Source organism: Bombina bombina, chromosome 6, assembly GCF_027579735.1.
Source record: "Bombina bombina isolate aBomBom1 chromosome 6, aBomBom1.pri, whole genome shotgun sequence".
NCBI classification, from domain to species: domain Eukaryota; kingdom Metazoa; phylum Chordata; class Amphibia; order Anura; family Bombinatoridae; genus Bombina; species Bombina bombina.
In genome coordinates this window covers 170,273,729-170,296,675 of record NC_069504.1, presented here as the reverse complement: position 1 = coordinate 170,296,675, position 22,947 = coordinate 170,273,729, and the positions used below count along the sequence as shown (strand labels likewise).

The 22,947-nt window shown below is 36.9% G+C and overlaps 1 protein-coding gene across 1 annotated transcript in view; it reads right to left on the bottom strand.

The window, feature by feature from the left end:
- The window catches only part of FAM3C (FAM3 metabolism regulating signaling molecule C), a 194,068-nt gene that overhangs the window by 9,454 nt on the left and 161,667 nt on the right, over positions 1–22,947 (bottom strand). The window contains exons 5-6 of the mRNA XM_053716678.1: positions 13,236–13,359; positions 5,146–5,204 (exon numbers count right to left, since the gene is read on the bottom strand). Coding sequence (XP_053572653.1) covers positions 5,146–5,204; positions 13,236–13,359 — 183 coding nt within the window. The remainder of the gene's footprint in view (positions 1–5,145; positions 5,205–13,235; positions 13,360–22,947) is intronic.

Sequence of the window (22,947 nt, the reverse complement as noted above, 5' to 3'; positions counted from 1 at the left end):
TTCAAAGCTCTAACCACATCCAAAGAATGTAAAGATCTCTCCAGAGAATTCTTAGGATTAGGACACAATGAAGGGACAACAATTTCTCTACTAATATTGTTAGAATTCACAACTTTAGGTAAAAATTTAAATGAAGTCTGCAACACCGCCTTATCCTGATGAAAAATCAGAAAAGGAGATTCACAAGAAAGAGCAGATAACTCAGAAAATCTTCTAGCAGAAGAGATGGCCAAAAGGAACAAAACTTTCAAAGAAAGTAATTTAATATCCAGAGAATGCATAGGTTCAAACGGAGGAGCCTGTAAAGCCCTCAGAACCAAATTAAGACTCCAAGGAGGAGAGATTGACTTAATGACAGGCTTGATACGAACCAAAGCCTGTACAAAACAATGAATATCAGGAAGATTAGCAATCTTTCTGTGAAAAAGAACAGAAAGAGCAGAGATTTGTCCTTTCAAGGAACTTGCAGACAAACCCTTATCCAAACCATCCTGAAGAAACTGTAAAATTCTAGGAATTCTAAAAGAATGCCAAGAGAATTTATGAGAAGAACACCAAGAAATGTAAGTCTTCACGACTCGGTAATAAATCTTCCTAGATACAGATTTACGAGCCTGCAACATAGTATTAATCACTGAGTCAGAGAAACTTCTATGAGTAAGAATCAAGCGTTCAATCTCCATACCTTCAAATTTAATGATTTGAGATCCTGATGGAAAAATGGGCCTTGAGATAGAAGGTCTGGTCTTAACGGAAGTGTCCAAGGTTGGCAACTGGCCATCCGAACGAGATCCGCATACCAAAACCTGTGAGGCCATGCTGGAGCTACCAGCAGTACAAACGAACGCTCCATTAGGATTTTGGAAATCACTTTTGGAAGAAGAACTAGAGGCGGAAAGATATAAGCAGGTTGATAATTCCAGGGAAGCGACAACGCGTCCACTGCTTCTGCCTGAGGATCCCTGGATCTGGACAGATACCTGGGAAGTTTCTTGTTTAGATGAGAGGCCATCAGATCTATTTCTGGAAGTCCCCAGATTTGAACAATCTGAAGAAAAACCTCTGAGTGAAGAGACCATTCGCCCGGATGTAGCGTCTGGCGACTGAGATAATCCGCTTCCAAATTGTCTATACCTGGGATGTGAACCGCAGAGATTAGACAAGTGCTGGATTCCGCCCATACAAGTATCCGAGATACTTTTTTCATAGCCTGAGGACTGAGTCCCTCCTTGATGATTGACATACGCCACGGTTGTGACATTGTCTGAAAACAAATAAACGATTCTCTCTTCAGAAGAGGCCAGAACTGGAGAGCTCTGAAAATCGCACGGAGTTCCAAAATGTTGATTGGTAATCTCGCCTCCTGAGATTCCCAAACCCCCTGCGCTGTCAGAGATCCCCCCATACAGCTCCCCAACCTGAAAGACTCGCATCTGTTGAGATCACAGTCCAGGTTGGACGAACAAAAGAGGCCCCTTGAATTAAACGATGGTGATCCAACCACCAAGTCAGAGAAGATCGAACTTTGGGATTTAAGGATATTAATTGTGATATCTTTGTATAATCCCTGCACCGTTGGTTCAGCATACAAAGCTGAAGAGGTCTCATGTGAAAACGAGCAAAAGGGATCGCGTCCGATGCAGCAGTCATGAGACCTAGAATTTCCATGCACAAAGCTACCGAAGGGAATAATTGAGACTGAAGGTTTCGACAAGCTGAAAATAATTTCAGACGTCTCTTTTCTGTTAGAGACAAAGTCATGGACACTGAATCTATTTGGAAACCCAAAAAGGTTACCTTTGTCTGAGGAATCAAGGAACTCTTTGTTAAATTGATCCTCCAACCATGTCTTTGAAGAAACAACACAAGTTGATTCGTATGAGATTCTGCAAAATGTAAAGACTGAGCAAGTACCAAGATATCGTCCAAATAAGGAAATATCGCAATACCCTGTTCTCTGATTACAGATAGAAGGGCACTGAGAACCTTTGAAAAGATCCTTGGAGCTGTTGCTAGGCCAAACGGAAGTGCAACAAACTGGTAATGCTTGTCTAGAAAAGAGAATCTCAGGAACTGATAGTGATCTGGATGAATTGGAATATGAAGATATGCATCCTGTAAGTCTATGGTAAACATATAATGCCCTTGCTGAACAAAAGGCAGAATAGTCCTTATAGTCACCATTTTGAATGTTGGTATTCTTACATAACGATTAGATTTGAGTAAAACCCCAGACCCTGTTCCAGAACTGGAACTGGCATAATTATCCCAGCTGACTCTAGGTCTGAAACACATTTCAGAAACGCCTGAGCCTTTACTGGGATGCGTGAGAGAAAAAATCTTCTCACAGGCGGCCTTACCTTGAAACCTATTCTGTACCCTTGTGAAACAATGTTCTGAATCCAAAGACTGTGAATCGAATTGATCCAAACATCTTTGAAAAATCGTAACCTGCCCCCTACCAGCTGCGCTGGAATGAGGGCCTCACCTTCATGCGGATTTAGGAGCTGGTTTTGACTTTTGAAAAGGTTTAGATTTATTCCAGACTGGAGAAGGTTTCCAAACGGAAACTGTTCCTTTAGGGGAAGGGTCAGGCTTTTGTTCCTTATTCTGACGAAAGGAACGAAAACGATTAGCAGCCCTATATTTACCTTTAGATTTTTTGTCCTGAGGCAAAAAGGCTCCCTTCCCCCCAGTAACAGTTGAAATTATTGAATCCAACTGTGAACCAAATAATTTATTACCTTGGAAAGAAAGAGAAAGCAATGTTGACTTAGAAGTCATATCTGCATTCCAAGATTTAAGCCATAAAGCTCTTCTAGCTAAAATAGCTAAAGACATATACCTGACATCAACTCTAATGATATCAAAAATGGCATCACAAACAAAGTTATTAGCATGTTGAAGAAGTTTAACAATGCTATAAGCATTATGGTCTGACACTTGTTGCGCTAAAGCCTCCAACCAAAAAGTGGAAGCTGCAGCAACATCAGCCAAAGAAATAGCAGGCCTAAGAAGATTACCTGAACATAAATAAGCCTTCCTTAGAAAGGATTCAAGCTTCCTATCTAAAGGATCCTTAAACGAAGTACTATCTGCCGTAGGAATAGTAGTGCGTTTAGCAAGAGTAGAGATAGCCCCATCAACTTTGGGGATTTTCTCCCAAAACTCTAATCTGTCAGATGGCAAAGGGTACAATTTTTTAAACCTTGGTGAAGGAGTACATGAAGTACCTAGACTATTCCATTCCCTAGAAATTACTTCTGAAATAGCATCAGGAACTGGAAAAACTTCTGGAATAACTACATGAGGTTTAAAAACTGAATTTAAACGCTTATTAGTTTTAGTATCAAGAGGACTAGACTCCTCCATATCTAATGCAATCAACACTTCTTTAAGTAAAGAACGAATAAACTCCATCTTAAATAAATATGAAGATTTATCAGTGTCAATATCTGAAGCAGAATCTTCTGAACCAGAGAGATCCTCATCAGAAATAGATAAGTCAGAATGATGGCAGTCATTTAAAAATTCATCTGAAATATGAGAAGTTTTAAAAGACCTTTTACGTTTACTGGAAGGAGGAATAACAGACAGAGCCTTCCTAATAGAATTAGAAACAAATTATCTTACATTAACAGGAACATCCTGAACATTAGATGTTGAAGGAACAACAACAGGTAATGGATTATTACTAATGGAGACATTATCTGCGTAAGAAAGTTTATCATGACAACTAACACAAACTACAGCCGGAGGAACAGTTACCAAAAGTTTACAACAAATGAGCTTGGCTTTGGTAGAACCAACATCAGGCAGCGTCTTTCCAGAAGTAGATACTGATCCAGGGTCAGGTTATGACATCTTGCAATATGTAATAGAAAAAACAACATATAAAGCAAAATTATCAAATTCCTTAAATGACAGTTTCAGGAATGGGAAAAAATGCAAAACAAACCAGCCTCTAGCAACCAGAAGCAACAAAAAAATGAGACTGAAATAATGTGAAAAAAACTGGCGCCAAGTATGACGCCCACTTTTTTTGGCGCCAAGTATGAAGCCCACATTTTTTGGCGCCAAAAACGATGCCCACATTTTTGGTGCAAAAAAACGTCTAACATACATGCGTCAAAAATGACGCAACCACGTGAAAACTTCCGGCATCAACTATGGCGCTGGAAATGACGAAATTTTGCATCAAAAAAGGTAGCGCCAAAAATGACGCAATAAATTGAAGCATTTTCTGCCCCCGCGAGCCTAACAGCCCGCAAGGAAAAAAGTCAATTTTAAATTTTCAAGGTAAGAAAAAAATATTTATTCATATGCATTTTCCTAAAAAATGGAACTAACAGTCTGAAAGAAGGAATGCTGATTATCCTGAATCAAGGCAAATATAAGTTTAAAACATATATTTAGAACTTTACATATAAAGTGCCCAACCATAGCTTTGAGTGTCATAAAAAGAAGATTTACTTACCCCAAGACACTCATCTACATATAGTAGATAGCCAAACCAGTACTGAAACGAGAATCAGTAGAGGTAATGGTATATAAGAGTATATCGTCGATCTGAAAAGGGAGGTAGAAGAAGAAATCTCTACGACCGATAACAGAGAACCTATGAAATAGATCCCCTAGAGGAAGACCATGGTATTCAAATAGGTAATACTCTCTTCACATCCCTCTGACATTCACTGCACTCTGAGAGGAAAACCGGGCTTCAGCTTGCTGCGAAGCGCATATCAACGTAGAATCTAGCACAAACTTACTTCACCACCTCCATGGGAGGCAAAGTTTATAAAACTGAATTGTGGGTGTGGTGAGGGGTGTATTTATAGGCATTTTGAGGTTTGGGAAACTTTGCCCCTCCTGGTAGGAATGTATATCCCATACGTCACTAGCTCATGTACTCTTGCTAATTACATGAAAGAAATATCTGAACTGGAGCACAGGTGAAATAATCAGCCGATTAGTAAACATGGTTACTTTACCTGCTCTTATCCAAGGTGATCCTGATAATCTGGCCTGTTGGGGAGGCCTGGGGACAGGTTTGAAAACCAGTGAACTAATTTCATTGAGCAGTGTAGATGCTGTTCTTAATCTGTTCTAACTGGAACAAAGACTGAAATCAGATGACAAACTTACCATTTAGCAAAGCAGTGTTTATACCACGACCAACATTGTTCTTTACACCGCTCATCAAACTGAAAGAGAATAAATGAATCTTTTGTTTAGAATAAGTACAGCTTTCCCCTTTTTTAAATTACGTGTCTCATTTTGAACAATTGAACTAATTTCAGATCATGTGGCAGTAGACAATGCTGTAATTAGCAGTGTATAGCATGTTTCTGGTGCCTTAAAGGAATATTTCTGTCATCCATATGAAAGATCAGCATGTAAACATGATTATTTTTTTTGGGGGGGGGGGGGGTTTGCATGAAACATTGTATAAGTAAAAACCTTTTAAATTTAAGTTGAAAATTATACAGCAGTATCATTTCCTACTAATCATGACTGGCTCATGTTCATAGGCTATTAGTTATGGCCTGCCAATGCTCATTGGTCGATAGACATTTCCTGTAAATGCTCATTAAGCCTATAAGCCAGTGAGCATTAATTAGTAGGAGGTGCACAACCGATACTTTTTTAAACAGATTTTACTTTATATATTTTCAGGCAAGAAAGCTTTTTCACATTCATGACAGAAGTTTTGGAGTGGATTGTTCCAAATGTGTATACATGCTTACAATTGTTTCTTTCGCAGTATATTAGTTACAGTTTAATTATTTATATGTTTATGAGCTCTCTCTGTAAGCAAAGTAATTTAAACGAATACTAAACACAATTTTTTTTCTTTCATGGTTCAGATAGAACATACAATTTTAAGCAACTTTCTTATTTACTCCTATTATCAATTTTTTCTTTATTCTCTTGCTATCTTTATTTGAAAAAGCAGGAACGTAAGGTTAGAAGCCGGCCCATTTTTGGCTCAGAACCTGGGTATAGCTTGCTGATTGGTTTGCTACATTTAGCCACCAATAAGCAAGCACTACCTAGGTGCTGATATAAAAATCGGCCAGCTCTTAAAAAATTGGGTTTAATATCCCTTTAAATGACTTTGCTTACAAAGCAAGCTCATAAATATATAAATAATTTGACCAGCTGTTCCTTAGATTGATAAATTTCTGATATAGGCTCATACACCCACACAGATGAGAAAGTTCAATACACTGACCTATAAAAAAAAAAAAAAAAAAAAAAAAAACACTTTTACCGATAATACATTTTCAGAATATTCTCTTTTCTCCTTTAACTAGCATGCACTAGGCTTCCCATAATGTAGATAATAAAGAGTTGTGCAGTGGTAGGTTGATAGTATCAACCTACCTATGTTTACTCTTCAACAAAGGATACCAAAAGAACAAAGCAAAGTTGATAACAAAAGTAAATTAGAAAGAAATTTAAAATTGCACGCGCAACCTGAATCATGAATATTTATTTTTTACTTTACTCTCAAAGCATATTTTCTTTTTTTTTTTTGCCCACTTTTCCTGGAATATGAATAAGAAAAATGTTTTGCTATCCAAATAACAATATATATTGAGCATGGAGAGATTTTGGAAAATTGTGCATCTTCATTAAGTAAAACTCCTAATCTCAGAACGCCACGAACATTCCAGGATTTAGAAGATTTCTCGGTTTAAGGATTTATCTTAGTAACTGAAGTAGACTGGCTTATGTTCAAGCAGGGGGGCTGTGGCGCTGAGAGCCTGGAGACTCCTAAGGACACACAACTTAAAGAATAATAAATTACTTTCTGCTTTTGTGTAATAATGTGCTTGTCCCACGCTCCCTTAGAGAGGTCAAAAAGGAAATGATGGAAGACGCAAATCCGATAACTAAATTATAGATGTTGGCCTTTCTAGGGAGCATTAAACAAAGTACACTTTTTTACACAAAAAGCAGATGTCCTTTTACATTTCACCTCAAACTGGGATTTTTTTATTTTTTTTGTACAGTGAACACAACATTACAATTTTTCTCAACCCTTCTTCCTAGCATGACAGATCTTTATAAGACTGCGTACACACATTTGATTATAATCTTCTTAAAAATCTTGGTCAGCTGCCATGTTACTCTGTTTGATAAATTAATCTATTGCAAGATAACATAATTTATGTAAGAACTTACCTGATAAATTAATTTCTTTCATATTGGCAAGAGTCCATGAGCTAGTGACATATGGGATATACAATCCTACCAGGAGGGGCAAAGTTTCCCAAACCTCAAAATGCCTATAAATACACCCCTCACCACACCCACAATTCAGTTTAATGAATAGCCAAGCAGTGGGGTGATAAAAAAAGGAGTAAAAAGCATCAACAAAGGAAATTTGGAAATAATTGTGCTTTATACAAAAAATCATAACCACCATAAAAAGGGTGGGCCTCATGGACTCTTGCCAATATGAAAGAAATTAATTTATCAGGTAAGTTCTTACAAAAATTATGTTTTCTTTCATGTAATTGGCAAGAGTCCATGAGCTAGTGACATATGGGATAGCAATACCCAAGAGTCACTAGAGAGGGAGGGAATAAAATAAAAACAGCCATATTCCGCTGAAAAATTAGTCCACAACCCAAAAAAATAAGTTTATTTTCATTTTTGAAAGAAAAAAACTTAAATCAAAAGCAGAAGAATCAAACTGAAACAGCTGCCTGAAGAACTTTTCTACCAAAAACTGCTTCCGAGGAAGCAAGTACATCAAAACGGTAGAATTTAGTAAATGTATGCAAAGAGGACCAAGTTGCCGCTTTGCAAATCTGATCAACTTCATTCTTAAAAGCCCACGAAGTGGAGACTGATCTAGTAGAATGAGCTGTAATTCTCTGAGGCGGGGCCTGACGAATCAAAAGTTTCAACCAAGAAGCCAAGGAATTAGCAGAAGCCTTCTGACCTTTCCTAGGACCAGAAAATAAAACAAATAGACTGGAAGTCTTCCTGAAATCTTTAGTAGCTTCCACATAATATTTCAACGCTCCACATCCAAAGAATGTAAGATCTTTCCAAAGAATTCTTAGGATTGGGACACAAGGAAGGGACAACAATTTCTCTACTAATGTTGTTAAAATTCACAACCTTAGGTAAAAATTGCAAAGAAGTCCGCAAAACTGCCTTATCCTGATGAAAAATCAGAAAAGGAGACTCACAAGAAAGAGCAGATAACTCAGAAACTCTTCTAGCAGAAGTGATGGCCAAAAGGAACAACACTTTCCAAGAAAGTAGTTTAATGTCCAAAGAATGCATAGGTTCAAATGGAGGAGCCTGTAAAGCCTTCAGAACCAAATTAGGACTCCAAGGAGGATAAATTGATTTAATAACAGGCTTAATACGAACTAAAGCCTGTACAAAACAGTGTATATCAGGAAGTATAGCAATCTTTCTATGAAATAAAACAAAGAGTGGAGATTTGTCCTTTCAAGGAACTTGCAGACAAACCCTTATCCAAACCATCCTGAAGAAACTGTAAAATTCTAGGAATTCTAAAAGAATGCCCGGAGAATTTATGAGAAGAACACCATAAAATGTAAGTCTTCCAAACTCTATAATAAATCTTTCTAGAGACAGATTTACGAGCTTAGTACTAAGCGTTCAATTTCCATACCTTCAAATTTAATGATTTGAGCTCCTGATGGAAAAACGGACCTTGAGATAGTAGGTCTGGCCGTAATGGAAGTGGCCAAGGCGGGCAACTGGACATCCGAACCAGATCCGCATACCAAAACCTGTGTGGCCATGCTGGAGCCACCAGCAACACAAATGATTGTTCCATGATGATTTTGGAGATCACTCTTGGAAGGAGAACTAGAGGCAGGAAAATGTAAGCAGGATGATAACACCAAGGAAGTGTCAGCGCATCCACTGCTTCCGCCTGAACATCCCTGGACTTGGACAGGTATCTGGGAAGTTTCTTGTTTAGATGAGAGGCCATGAGATCTATCTCTGGAAGACCCCACATCTGAACAATCTGAGAAAACACATCTGGATGGAGAGACCACTCCCCTGGATGTAAAGTCTGGCGGCTGAGATAATCCGCCTCCCAATTGTCTACACCTGGGATATGCACCGCAGAGATTAGACAGGAGCTGGATTCTGCCCAAACAAGTATCCAAGATACTTCTTTCATAGCTTGGGGACTGTGAGTCCCACCCTGATGATTGACATATGCCACTGTTGTGATATTGTCTGTCTGAAAACAAATTAATGGTTCTCTCTTTAACAGAGGCCAAAACTGAAGAGCTCTGAGAATTGCATGGAGTTCTAAAATATTTATTGGTAATCTCGCCTCTTGAGATTTCCAAACCCCTTGTGCTGTCAGAGATCCCCAAACGGTTCCCCAACCTGAAAGACTCGCATCTGTTGTGATCACAGTCCAGATTGGCCGAACAAAAGAAGCCCCTTGAACTAAACGATGGTGATCTATCCACCATGTCAGAGAGTGTTGTACATTGGGATTTAAGGATATTAATTGTGATATCTTTGTATAATCCCTGCACCATTGATTCAGCATACAAAGCTGAAGAGGTCTCATGTGAAAACAAGCAAAGGGGATTGCGTCCGATGCTGCAGTCATGAGACCTAAAACTTCCATGCACATAGCCACTGAAGGGAAACACTGAGACTGAAGGTGCCGGCATGCTGCAACCAATTTTAAACGTCTCTTGTCTGTTAGAGACAGAGTCATGGACACTGAATCTATCTGGAAGCCTAAAAAGGTGACCCTTGTCTTAGGAATCAAGAAACTTTTTGGTAAATTGATCCTCCAACCATGTTTCCGAAGAAACAACACTAGTTGATTTGTGTGAGATTCTGCAGTACGTAAAGACATCGTCCAAATAAGGAAACACCACAATACCCTGTTCACTGATTACAGAGAGTAGGGCACCCAGAACCTTTGAAAAGATTCTTGGAGGTGTTGCTAGGCCAAATGGAAGAGCAACAAATTGGTAATGCTTGTCTAGAAAAGAGAATTTCAGAAACTGAATGTTCTGGATGAATCGGAATATGAAGGTATGCATCCTGCAAGTCTATTGTGGACATATAATGTCCTTGCTGAACAAAAAGGCAGAATAGTCCTTATAGTCACCATCTTGAAAGTTGGTACTCTTACATAACGATTCAAACTTTTCAGATCCAGAACTGGTCTGAATAAATTTTCCTTCTTTGGAACAATGAATAGATTTGAATAAAACCCCAAACCTTGTTCCTTTAGAGGAACTGGCATGATTACCCCTGAAGACTCCAGGTCTGAAACACTCTTCAGGAAAGCCTGAGCTTTTACTGGATTTGCTGGGATACGCGAGATAAAAAAATCTTCTCACAGGAGGTCTTACTCTGAATCCTATTTGATACCCTTGAGAGATAATGCTCTGAATCCATTGATTTTGGACAAATTTTATCCAAATATCCTTGAAAAACCTTAATCTGCCCCCTACCAGCTGAGCTGGAATGAGGGCCGCACCTTCATGCGGACTTAGGGGCTGACTTTGGTCTCCTAAATGGCTTGGATTTATTCCAATTTGAGGAAGGCTTCCAATTGGAAGCAGATTCCTTGGGGGGAGGATTGAGTTTTTGTTCCTTATTCTGACGAAAGGAACGAAAACGGTTAGAAGCCTTAGATTTACCCTTAGGTTTTTTTATCCTGAGGAAGAAAAACTCCCTTTCCCCCAGTGACAGTTGAAATAATAGAATCCAACTGAGAACCAAATAAATTATTACCTTGGAAAGAAAGAGATAGTAATGTAGATTTAGAAGTCATATCAGCATTCCAAGATTTAAGCCACAAATCTCTTCTAGCTAACATAGCTAAAGACATGGATCTAACATCAATTTTGATAATATCAAAAATGGCATAAAAATAAAATGATTAGCATATTGCAGTAAGTGAATAATGCTAGATAAGTCAGAATCCAATTCCTGTTGTGCTAAATTCTCCAACCAGAAAGTTTATGCAGCCGCAACATCAGCCAAAGAAATTGCAGGTCTGAGAAGATGACCTGAATATAAATAAGGCTTCCTTAGATAAGATTCAAGCTTCCTATCTAAATGATCCTTAAAGGAAGTGCTATCTTCCATAGGAATAGTGGTACGTTTAGCAAGAGTAGAAATAGCCCCATCAACTTTGGGGATTTTTTCCCAAAACTCTATAGATTTTGCTGGTAAAGGATACAATTTTTTAAACCTTGAAGAAGGAATAAAAGAAGTAACTGGCTTATTCTATTCCTTAGAAATCATATCAGAAATAGCCTCAGGAATAGGAAAAACCCCTGGAGAAACAACAGGAGGTTTAAAAACAGCATTTAAACGTTTATTAGGCTGAATGTCAATAGGACTGGTTACCTCAATATCCAAAGTAATTAACACTTCTTTTAATAAAGAACACATATACTCTATTTTAAATAAATAAGTAGATTTGTTAGTGTCAATGTCTGAGGAAGGATCTTCTGTATCAGATAGATCCTCATCAGATGAGGATAAATTATTATATTATTGGTCATTTGAAATTTCATCAACTAAATGAGAAGTTTTAAAAGACCTTTTACGTTTATTAGAAGGTGGAAATGCAGACAAAGCCTTCAGGATAGAATCAGAAACAAATTCTTTAAAATTTACAGGTATATCATGCACATTAGAAGTTGAAGGAACTGCAACTGGCAATGTACTATTACTGATGTATACACTATCTGCATGTAAAAGTTTATCATGACAGCTATTACAAATGTCATTCGGCGAAATAATTTCTACAATTTTACAACAAATGCACTTAGCTTTGGTAGAACCGATGTCAGGCAGCAATGTTCCAGCAGAAACTTCTGAGGCAGGATCAGATTGAGACACCTTGCAAAATGTAAGAGAAAAATCAACATATAAAGCAAAATTATCTATTTCCTTATATGACAGTTTCAGGAATGGGAAAAAAATGTAAATAGCATAGCCCTCTGATAGAGAAAAAGGCAAGAGGCAAACATCAATGGGGTATTGAAATAATGAAAAGGTTTGGCGCCAAGTATGACGCACAGCATAACAAACTTTTTTGGCACCAAAAATAACCGGAAATGACACACTCGTGTTACTAATGACACAACCGTGTGAAAGATCTTGGCGTCAAGTCTGACGCCGGAAATTACAAAGTTGCGTCAGACGTATTTTTTTGCACCAATAATATTTTCGCGCCAAGAATGACGCAATAAAGTCTAGCATTTGACACACCCGCGGGCCTAATACCGCCCGCAATTTGCAAGAAGTAGTCAATTGAAAAAAGACTAAACCCCAGGTAAGAAAAAAAATTCTTTAAAAAAAGGTTTATATTCCCCAAATATGAAACGGACAGTCTGCAGAAGGAAATTCATGAACCTGACTCATGGCAAATATAAGTACAATACATATATTTAGAACTTTATATAAATGCATAAAGTGCCAAACCATAGCTGAGGTGTCTTAAGTAATAAAAAACATACTTACCAAAAGACACTCATCCACATATAGCAGATAGCCAAACCAGTACTAAAACAGTTATCAGTAGAGGTAATGGTAAATTGAGAGTATATTGTCGATCTGAAAAGGGAGGTAGGCGATGAATCTCTATGACCCATAACAGAGAACCTATGAAATAGACCCCCGTTAGGGAAATCATTGTATTTAATAAGTGATACTCCCTTCACATCCCTCTGACATTCGCTGTACTCTAAGAGGAATCGGGCTTCAACAATGCTGAGAAGCGCATATCAACGTAGAAACGTTGCATATCAACGTAGAAATCTTAGCACAAACTTACTTCACCACCTCCATAGGAGGCAAAGTTTGTAAAACTGAATTGTGGGTGTGGTGAGGGGTGTATTTATAGGCATTTTGAGGTTTGGGAAACTTTGCCCCTCCTGGTAGGATTGTATATCCCATATGTCACTATCTCATGGACTCTTGCTAATTACATGAAAGAAAAAGTGTTTCATGTGCCCTATATAGAAAGATTACTTTTTTTATTTCCTAATATATATCGGCAATTAAAGCTAAATTGCTAATTACATTAAAAAAAAATGATCATGTGCTACAGTTCCAGCCAATATATATATATATATATATATATATATATATATATATATATATATATATATATATATATATATATATATATATAAAATAATAATAATAATAATAATAATAATAATAATACTTACACATTGTCATCTACACAGATCTTTGGTCCAACTACGTTGGCTGCTCCACTTGCAATCTTGAAGGGGAAATGCTTTTCTGGGCATATCTTAGAAATACCACATCTGTATCTTGGGGCCTTAGTAGCTACAATGAGATAATAAAACAACATTTTAAAAACATTATAAAACAAAGGATTTTGTGGTCTGTTAATGTTACATCATCAAATCTGCTCAGCTTTTTGTTTCTTGTGTATTACAATGTTTTACATAAGACACATCACTCACCCTGGACTAGTTTAAGTCATCTCTCAAGCAACAATGCACTACAGATCCAGAGTTGTAAACAGCTGGTGACTGGCAGCTAAGCAGAAGTCTAAGCCCATTCTGCAGCAGTGGTTGTGTTTACCTCTGGGTCAGCAGTGCATTGCCTGTCTGAAGCTGCACACAATAGTACGGCTGCCTGGGTACATTACATTAGTAGGGAACCTTCCTGGCTGGTCACATATTGAAACATTGAAATGCACTGTGTATTATGTTCCACTCTGTGTAATGTGCTTTTTTCTGTACAGTCAATGAGAAAGTGTACTGAAAGTGTACAGACGTTTCTCAAGCACACATATGAGCTGCACAATAGTGCTGATATCACTGGGAATGACTTGGTCGAAAAGTCAGAAAATATCTTCTTATCTTATAAATAAGTGCTCCAGTAAAATCAATTTCACCTAGGTATACAAATACTTGTGACTTTTCAATTTACTTTCATAATAAAATGTACTCCATTCTCCTGGTGACCTCTGTTGAAAAGCATACCTAGGTATGCTCAGAGCAGCAATGCACTACTGGAAACTAGCTGGAGATTGGTAGACAAATGAGGAGGAGTGGTTATCTTTAATGAGAGTGATTACATGAGCGAACGTTACCACAAATTAAATGACCATCATACCTACAAAAGATCCTCCCACAACCCTTCTCTTTCTTTTAAAAGTCAGTTGGAAACTTGGAAAAGTATCTATTGGAGGGATTGAAGGTGGGAATGCTAAATAAAAAGGAATTCACTTTTCTACATAAGAAATTTCCTAGGACTATATCCTTCCAAAGATACATAAAAACATAGGAGCCCCCCCAAGGACACCCTATAACGGGCCAGATTACCAGTGTAGCATTATGTAATGCTCTAGCTTCAACTGCGCTAGAAGTAAACTTTTTGCATGTCTGGTAGCGCTCGTATTACAAGTTACGCTCAAAATGTTTTCGCACAAGTGCTAACCCAATGTGCATAAAAAGCCAAACTTAAAATATTGCACTCCCGATAATGTATTCCGCCATAGTCAGTCAGTGGACCAAGAAAAGGGGAAATAAAACCCTACTCGCGCACAAACCGAATCGCATATTCTCAAGTGTGCTAACCTGACATGAAAGTATGAATATTTCACATTCCAATGTTCTTCACATAGCAGAAATGCTCTATTTATTCATGAATACATATTTCTAATGGTATTTTGGAACAATATATATATATATATATATATATATATATATATATATATATATAAACAAATCAGAACTACTAGTATAATATTCAATATAGTCATTCACGACTCATGTTCTCAAAAAGAGATTATATATACATATATATATATATATATATATATATATATAGAAACATTTCACTGTATATTCTGCGCTCCTCTTGTGGTCCGTTATGGTAACAAGAGCCCGGCACAATGGAGAGTGGGCGGGGGACACACCCCCTGTAGACATCCAATCAATAGGCAGCAACTTCAGGCGTGTCTGCCACTCACGCCCCAAACAAATACAGGATACAGTAAAGCACAAATAGAGTTCCAGGCAGCAAAGTATAAAATTTGGTATATTTGGTAAGCAGTGAACAAGTGCACCTGGTGCACGAAACATGTCTGCATGGGGATCAGCTCACTTGCTTGATTTTTAGAGTCACTGCTGGCTCTTTACTGGACATCCTGGTTTTGTCCTTTTTTTTTAAACTTATGGAATAAAAGTTAGTTTTTTATACTTTGCTGCCTGGAACTCTATTTGTGCTTTACTTCGTTAACAAGAATCCTTTCTACCTGAGTGCTACTTCAGCATTTGTATCATATATATATATATATATATATATATATATATATATATATATATATATATATATATATATATATATATATATATATATATGTGTGTGTGTGTTGTGTGTGCATGTATTTTTATATATATATATATATATATATATATATATATATATATACATATATATATACATATACATATACATATATATATATATATATATATATACACACACACACACATATATACACACACACACACACATACATAGGGATATCTATTTAGAGATACATAGAACATATTCATCTACGTGAAAATCATTGGAGTGTTAAATATTTACGGGAAACACACTATTAAATATGAATATTGCATAAATGTTTTTACATGTTTTTATCTAACAGTAAAAGGCTCCAATGCACTTATAAAAATATAGGTCTATATGTGTGTACATATGTATTTATGTGTTTATATGTGTATATATGTCTGTAAATACATAATTAAATATGTACACACACACACACACACACCTTAAGACATGTATATGTATGTATCTCTATGTTAAAGCCCTTTGATTGCCTTTTTTATTCTAACACCTGAGACCTCCTATCTTTGAGGCCTTTTTTGTGCATTATTGTTTTTGATTATTTTTTTATTAGATAGTGTTAGGAGTGTAGCTATACTTTGTAATGTATTTGTGATGTGTTTTGTAAATGCGAGTGTGTGTAGAGGCTTCAGATGTTAGTGGGTGGAGATGACAGTAGGGCCAGCAAGATGGCGTACCAGACATTCCGGCAGGAGTATATGCAGATTCCACCAGTAACCCGTGCTTATACTATGCCGTGTGTGGTAAGGATACAATTTGTGGCTGACCGGTGTATTATGCTACGGGACACGCTTTATATCGCCACCTCTGATGCGATGGAGACTCTAAAGAAGCAGTTTCTGCTTCTTAAAAGGGAACAGTTTGCCCCCCCCAAAAAATATTTTTAAATGAAAATCATCATGTTATAGGTGGGGATTTAATTTTATAGCAGTGTCTCCTTTTGTGAGTTTTTTTTGTATCCATTGACTTATACTTCCCTTACCACTACCCTATATAAACTGTCCTATACACATGTGAAGATATTCTTTTTTTATGAAGTTGCACTGTCTACCTTTGTTATTAGCTACTGCGCAAATCGAGACATAAACCGAAGTTTGAACACCGGTGACCGGTGTATTAAGCTACAGGACACGCTTCAGTTGATACACTATACTAACGTTTTATAGTCTCATAGCTGGTACACTGCATAACGACGGCACACACTAAGCGAAGAAAAAAGAAAAAATTAAAAAAAGTATTTTTCTTAAAAAAATATGTATTGAAAAGTATTCCTGTGGTGGCTGCCTCCTCCTCGCATCCGACTGGTCCGGGTACAACTACAAAAAATATAAAAGAACAGAGGGGCGCCTCATGTGTGGTATCATCAGTTGAGAAGATGCAAAACAAACAGTAATAGAGCCAAATGAGTACTCACATACTCCAGGAGCACACCTATGTGCTAGTAGGGACGGGCTGTAGAATTATAAAGGTGCAACAGCTCACCCTTCAACCAGTGCTGTGATGATACTCCAGGAGCACACTTATGTGCTAGTAGGAACAAGCTGCAAATTTTAGGCAGGTGTAACAGCTCACCCCAGATCTAATCTCTTGATGTTGTTGGAGCAGCAATCCAAGTGGAACTGCACCAGGAATCCGGAGAAATTCTTGAAAGTCAGCACAGGCAGTAGGTAGGTAGAGAAATCCACTCAAAACGTATTTATAATAAAATACAAATATTTATTAAAAACAAAAATAGAACTACACAACACAGCAGTTGTTGTAGTAGGTGGATGATGGGGTTAACAATATTACCACAATATTGCAACGCGTTTCTCTGTTTCAAACCGTTTCATCAGGCATAAAACATAAAATCACTCTCATTCCTACCTCTGCCTTAAATAACAAACTGACAAACATTCACCTCCTTACAAAGGGGTGTGTTTCTTAATTAATAACTAACACCTGTATATTCTAATATCCTCAGTAACCTTAGTTAGAGCCTCTTACAAAGGAAAACAAAGCTTTGACAATTGCAAATTTCTACACTTAATAACGATTGTGTATTCCTACATTTGACAATTTTATCTATGTATATAATAATAAGGGGTTTATACTGACCAATAGTGTTGGTAATCGTGCCGGACATGTTCCCCTATTGTGAAAAAGGAATGCAAACTTTTTCACAATAGGAGAACACAATCGTTATTAAGTGTAGAATTTTTTTATTTTTTTTTAATTATTGTAGAACTCTGCATGTTACACTGCACATTATAATACCCAGTGCCATTACTATCTGTTACCATCTGTTACTGCATTGATGGCATTATAGCCATGTCTAAGTTATTGCATTGCTTTGTGGGTATTATAAAGAGCTACAAGTTATTGCATTGCTTTGTGGGTATTATAAAGAGCTACAAGTTATTGCATTGCTTTGTGGGTATTATAAAGAGCTACAAGTTATTGCATTGCTTTGTGGGTATTATAAAGAGCTACAAGTTATTGCATTGCTTTGTGGGTATTATAAAGAGCTACAAGTTATTGCATTGCTTTGTGGGTATTATAAAGAGCTACAAGTTATTGCATTGCTTTGTGGGTATTATAAAGAGCTACAAGTTATTGCATTGCTTTGTGGGTATTATAAAGAGCTACAAGTTATTGCATTGCTTTGTGGGTATTATAAAGATTTTTGCTTTGCTGTAAATCTAACGAGCTAGACTCATCACTATAGTGACCTGTATGTTCTCACACTGTATTCTGTAACTTCATTTGTCTGCGTGCTATTTTATTCTGCACGTTGTATAAGTATCTCACTAGGTATTCTGTTGGTTCTGGTCACTGTTATTTGGCTAGTACATGCTGCTTTGTGATGTTCTATTTTTATAGCATGTTACATTTATGTATTTTACATCACTTTTTATTTTGCTTACTAAAATCCTATTTATTCCCTTTGTAGTAATTATATTAAAAATAACAATTTTATAGCAAACATACAATTAATAAGGACACTTGGAGTTCTTCCCCTTTCATTTGTGGTAAGCCACAATCGTACTTGAGTTATAGCAGAATTTCTGTTGATAAACTAGTTAACATCCCAAATGGGTGCTTTATATTTTTGCATGATTATCCTTGTGAGTAATATTAAAGGCAACCTGTCTCCCAAATGTCTTATTCTCCCATCAATTACTCTGTAGCTCCCCTATCTTGTTTCACAGCTTTCTGCCTATTATTGTTTCTGTTCATTCTTCGCATCATGTCAAGTAAGTGAAATCCAATTGCTGATTGTCACTTTCTTTTTTTGGATATTGAAATAATGACAGTTGCGTAGAATATATTTGGTTAACAAAATCAGAAACCTTGTTAGATTCTGTGCAAACAAATTAACGAGAAGTGTAGAAAACATTCTTTGATATGGGATATGAAACCCACAAATGCATCTTTTTTTTCAAAAAAATTGCACCCCCTTAAAAATTGGATATTTTGTTTGCTATTTCAGCTCCAAAAATAAAATTTCATGTTGCTATTTACACACCAAAAATAAAATTTTAAATTGTATGTTGTTATTTCAAAACCAACTCTAACAGCTAGATGTGTTGGCATACATTTGAGTTGGTGTTGAAATCACAACATAAAATTTAAAATTTCATTTTTGGAGTTGGAATAGCAACATAAAATTTGTTTACATTGCAAATGTATACCAACACATCTAGCTGTTAGAATTGGTTGGTGTTGAAATAACAACATACAATTGAAAAAAATATGTTTGATGTTGAAATAGCAACATAAATTTTGTTTTCAATTATTCAACTTTTACATTGCCAATGTATGCCAACTCATCTAGCTGTTAGAGTTGGTGTTGAAACAGCAACATAGCATTTAAAATTTAAAATGTAGTTTTGGTATTGAAATGGCAACATCAAATTTATTTTTGGAGTTGGAATAGCAACATCAAATTTGTTTACATTGCAAATGTATGCCAACACATCTAGCCGTTAGAATTTATACAATGCTCTAATCTTGGTTTTATTTCTGCTTTTGGTTTTATTTCAGTTTAATTTCACACTATATTACCATCAAAATTCATAATTGTTTTCTATAACCCCTGTTTGTGTATTCAGCCACAATCTCCAAGCAACAAACAGGGGTTATAGAAAACAATTATGAATTTTGATGGCAATATTTTTTAGTACTGATAATTTGGTTATTTTATTTATAAATAATCACCCACACAATTACACAGAAAATACAATTGTTTTCTATACCCCCTGCTTGTTGCTTGGAGATTGTGGCTGAAAACAGAATGAGCATTTCTAAGGGAAATGATTTGCATATCATTAGATAAGTGGTTTGGATAGAGGCTGTGGGGCGTGGTAAAGTAGCATGGAAGTACAGCCCTTTTGCTTGGGTGTTCCACAATTGTCAAGCTGCAACTACAAGCAGTGTTACAACTGGTAACATTTATACAGAATTTTACAAAATGTATTCATCAGTATACATTTTTATAGTCTGCGCAATTTTACTGCGCAATTGTAGATACTGGAGTTTATTTCACTGAGTGTACTGGTCCTTTAACCAGAGCTCTAAGGATGCAGTAATTATTCTAGAGTGTAATACAAGCGCTAAACCTAACACGTACAAACACCTGCGGTAAAGCCCTTTTCATTTGTGAGCAAATAGTAACGCACCACTCTTAATCTGGCCCAATATCGGGTACAGACTCTGACTAGCATCTTGTCATTATATATAGATCAGTTTCTTCAAACATATGTTACAAGAATCAGATCATACTTGAAAGATACTATTAGTGTTTTAAATATTTTGGAAAATTTACAATAGGATCCATGATGGCAGGACACGTATCATCTCTTTATACCATTTTAGAGAAAGATTTGGGTATAAATGCAGTTAAAATATTCTCTCCAAGGATAAAGAGCTGTCTGAGTTGCAATTGAATCTTATATTAAAGGGTATTCAATTTATTTTAGAATACAGTTTATTTTGGTTTGACAACAACTAGTTTTTGCAAGTCAGTGGAACTGACACCAGATTAGCATCCAGCTATGTAAATCTTTTTATGGGAGATTTGGCGGAAAATCATGTAGCAGCTTAGAGATAATGGCCCATATTTATCAAGCTCCGTACAGAGCTTGAAGGGCCGTGTTTCTGGCGAGTCTTCAGACTCGCCAGAAACACAAGTTATGAAGCAGCGGTCTAAAGACCGCTGCTCCATAACCCTGTCCGCCTGCTCTGAGCAGGCGGCCAGGAATCGTCGGAAATCAACCCGATCGAATATGATTGGGTTGATTGACACCTCCCTGCTAGCGGACGATTGGCCGTGAGTCAGCGGGGGCGGTGTTGCACCAGCAGCTCTTGTGAGCTGCTGGTGCAATGTTAAATGTGGAGAGCGTATTGCTCTCCGCATTTAGCGAGGTCTTGCGGACCTGATCCACACTGTCGGATCAGGTCCGCAAGACCATTGATAAATAGGGGCCATAGTGTCTAGACATTAGAAGATTTTAACTAAAGATACTATTCTGTTGGAAATTTTAGATGAGAATCTTATATTATAAAATTATATTACCCAGGACATACTTGAAAACGAGAAAAATCTCAATGTATCCTTCCTGGTAAAATATTTTATAAATAAATAAAACATAATTTATGTAAGAACTTACCTGATAAATTCATTTCTTTCATATTAGCAAGAGTCCATGAGCTAGTGACGTATGGGATATACATTCCTACCAGGAGGGGCAAAGTTTCCCAAACCTCAAAATGCCTATAAATACACTCCTCACCACACCCACAAATCAGTTTAACGCATAGCCAAGAAGTGGGGTGATAAGAAAAAAGTGCGAAAGCATAAAAAATAAGGAATTGGAATAATTGTGCTTTATACAAAAAAATCATAACCACCACAAAAAGGGTGGGCCTCATGGACTCTTGCTAATATGAAAGAAATGAATTTATCAGGTAAGTTCTTACATAAATTATGTTTTCTTTCATGTAATTAGCAAGAGTCCATGAGCTAGTGACGTATGGGATAATGACTACCCAAGATGTGGATCTTCCACGCAAGAGTCACTAGAGAGGGAGGGATAAAATAAAGACAGCCAATTCCGCTGAAAATAATCCACACCCAAAATAAAGTTTAAATCTTATAATGAAAAAAAAATGAAATTATAAGCAGAAGAATCAAACTGAAACAGCTGCCTGAAGTACTTTTCTATCAAAAACTGCTTCAGAAGAAGAAAACACATCAAAATGGTAGAATTTAGTAAAAGTATGCAAAGAAGACCAAGTTGCTGCTTTGCAAATCTGATCAACCGAAGCTTCATTCCTAAACGCCCAGGAAGTAGAAACTGACCTAGTAGAATGAGCTGTAATCCTTTGAGGCGGAGTTTTACCCGACTCGACATAAGCAAGATGAATTAAAGATTTTAACCAAGATGCCAAAGAAATGGCAGAGGCCTTCTGACCTTTCCTAGAACCGGAAAAGATAACAAATAGACTAGAAGTCTTTCGGAAATTCTTAGTAGCTTCAACATAATATTTCAAAGCTCTAACTACATCCAAAGAATGCAATGATTTCTCCTTAGAATTCTTAGGATTAGGACACAATGAAGGAACCACAATTTCTCTACTAATGTTGTTAGAATTCACAACCTTAGGTAAAAATTTAAAAGAAGTTCGCAACACCGCCTTATCCTGATGAAAAATCAGAAAAGGAGACTCACAAGAAAGAGCAGATAATTCAGAAACTCTTCTAGCAGAAGAGATGGCTAAAAGAAACAAAACTTTCCAAGAAAGTAATTTAATATCCAGCGAATGCATAGGTTCAAACGGAGGAGCTTGAAGAGCCCCCAGAACCAAATTCAAACTCCAAGGAGGAGAGATTGACTTAATGACAGGTTTTATACGAACCAAAGCTTGTACAAAACAATGAATATCAGGAAGATTAGCAATCTTTCTGTGAAAAAGAACAGAAAGAGCAGAGATTTGTCCTTTCAAGGAACTTGCAGACAAACCTTTATCCAAACCATCCTGAAGAAACTGTAAAATTCTCGGAATTCTAAAAGAATGCCAGGAAAAATGATGAGAAAGACACCAAGAAATGTAAGTCTTCCAGACTCTATAATATATCTTTCTAGATACAGATTTACGAGCCTGTAACATGGTATTAATCACAGAGTCAGAGAAACCTATTTGACTAAGAATCAAGCATTCAATCTCCATACCTTTAAATTTAAGGATTTGAGATCCTGATGGAAAAAAGGACCTTGTGACAGAAGGTCTGGTCTTAACGGGAGAGTCCACGGTTGGCAAGAGGCCACCCGGACAAGATCCGCATACCAAAACCTGTGAGGCCATGCTGGAGCCACCAGCAGAACAAACGAGCATTCCTTCAGAATCTTGGAGATTACTCTTGGAAGAAGAACTAGAGGCGGAAAGAGATAGGCAGGATGATACTTCCAAGGAAGTGATAATGCATCCACTGCTTCCGCCTGAGGATCCCTGGATCTGGACAGATACCTGGGAAGTTTCTTGTTTAGATGAGAAGCCATCAGA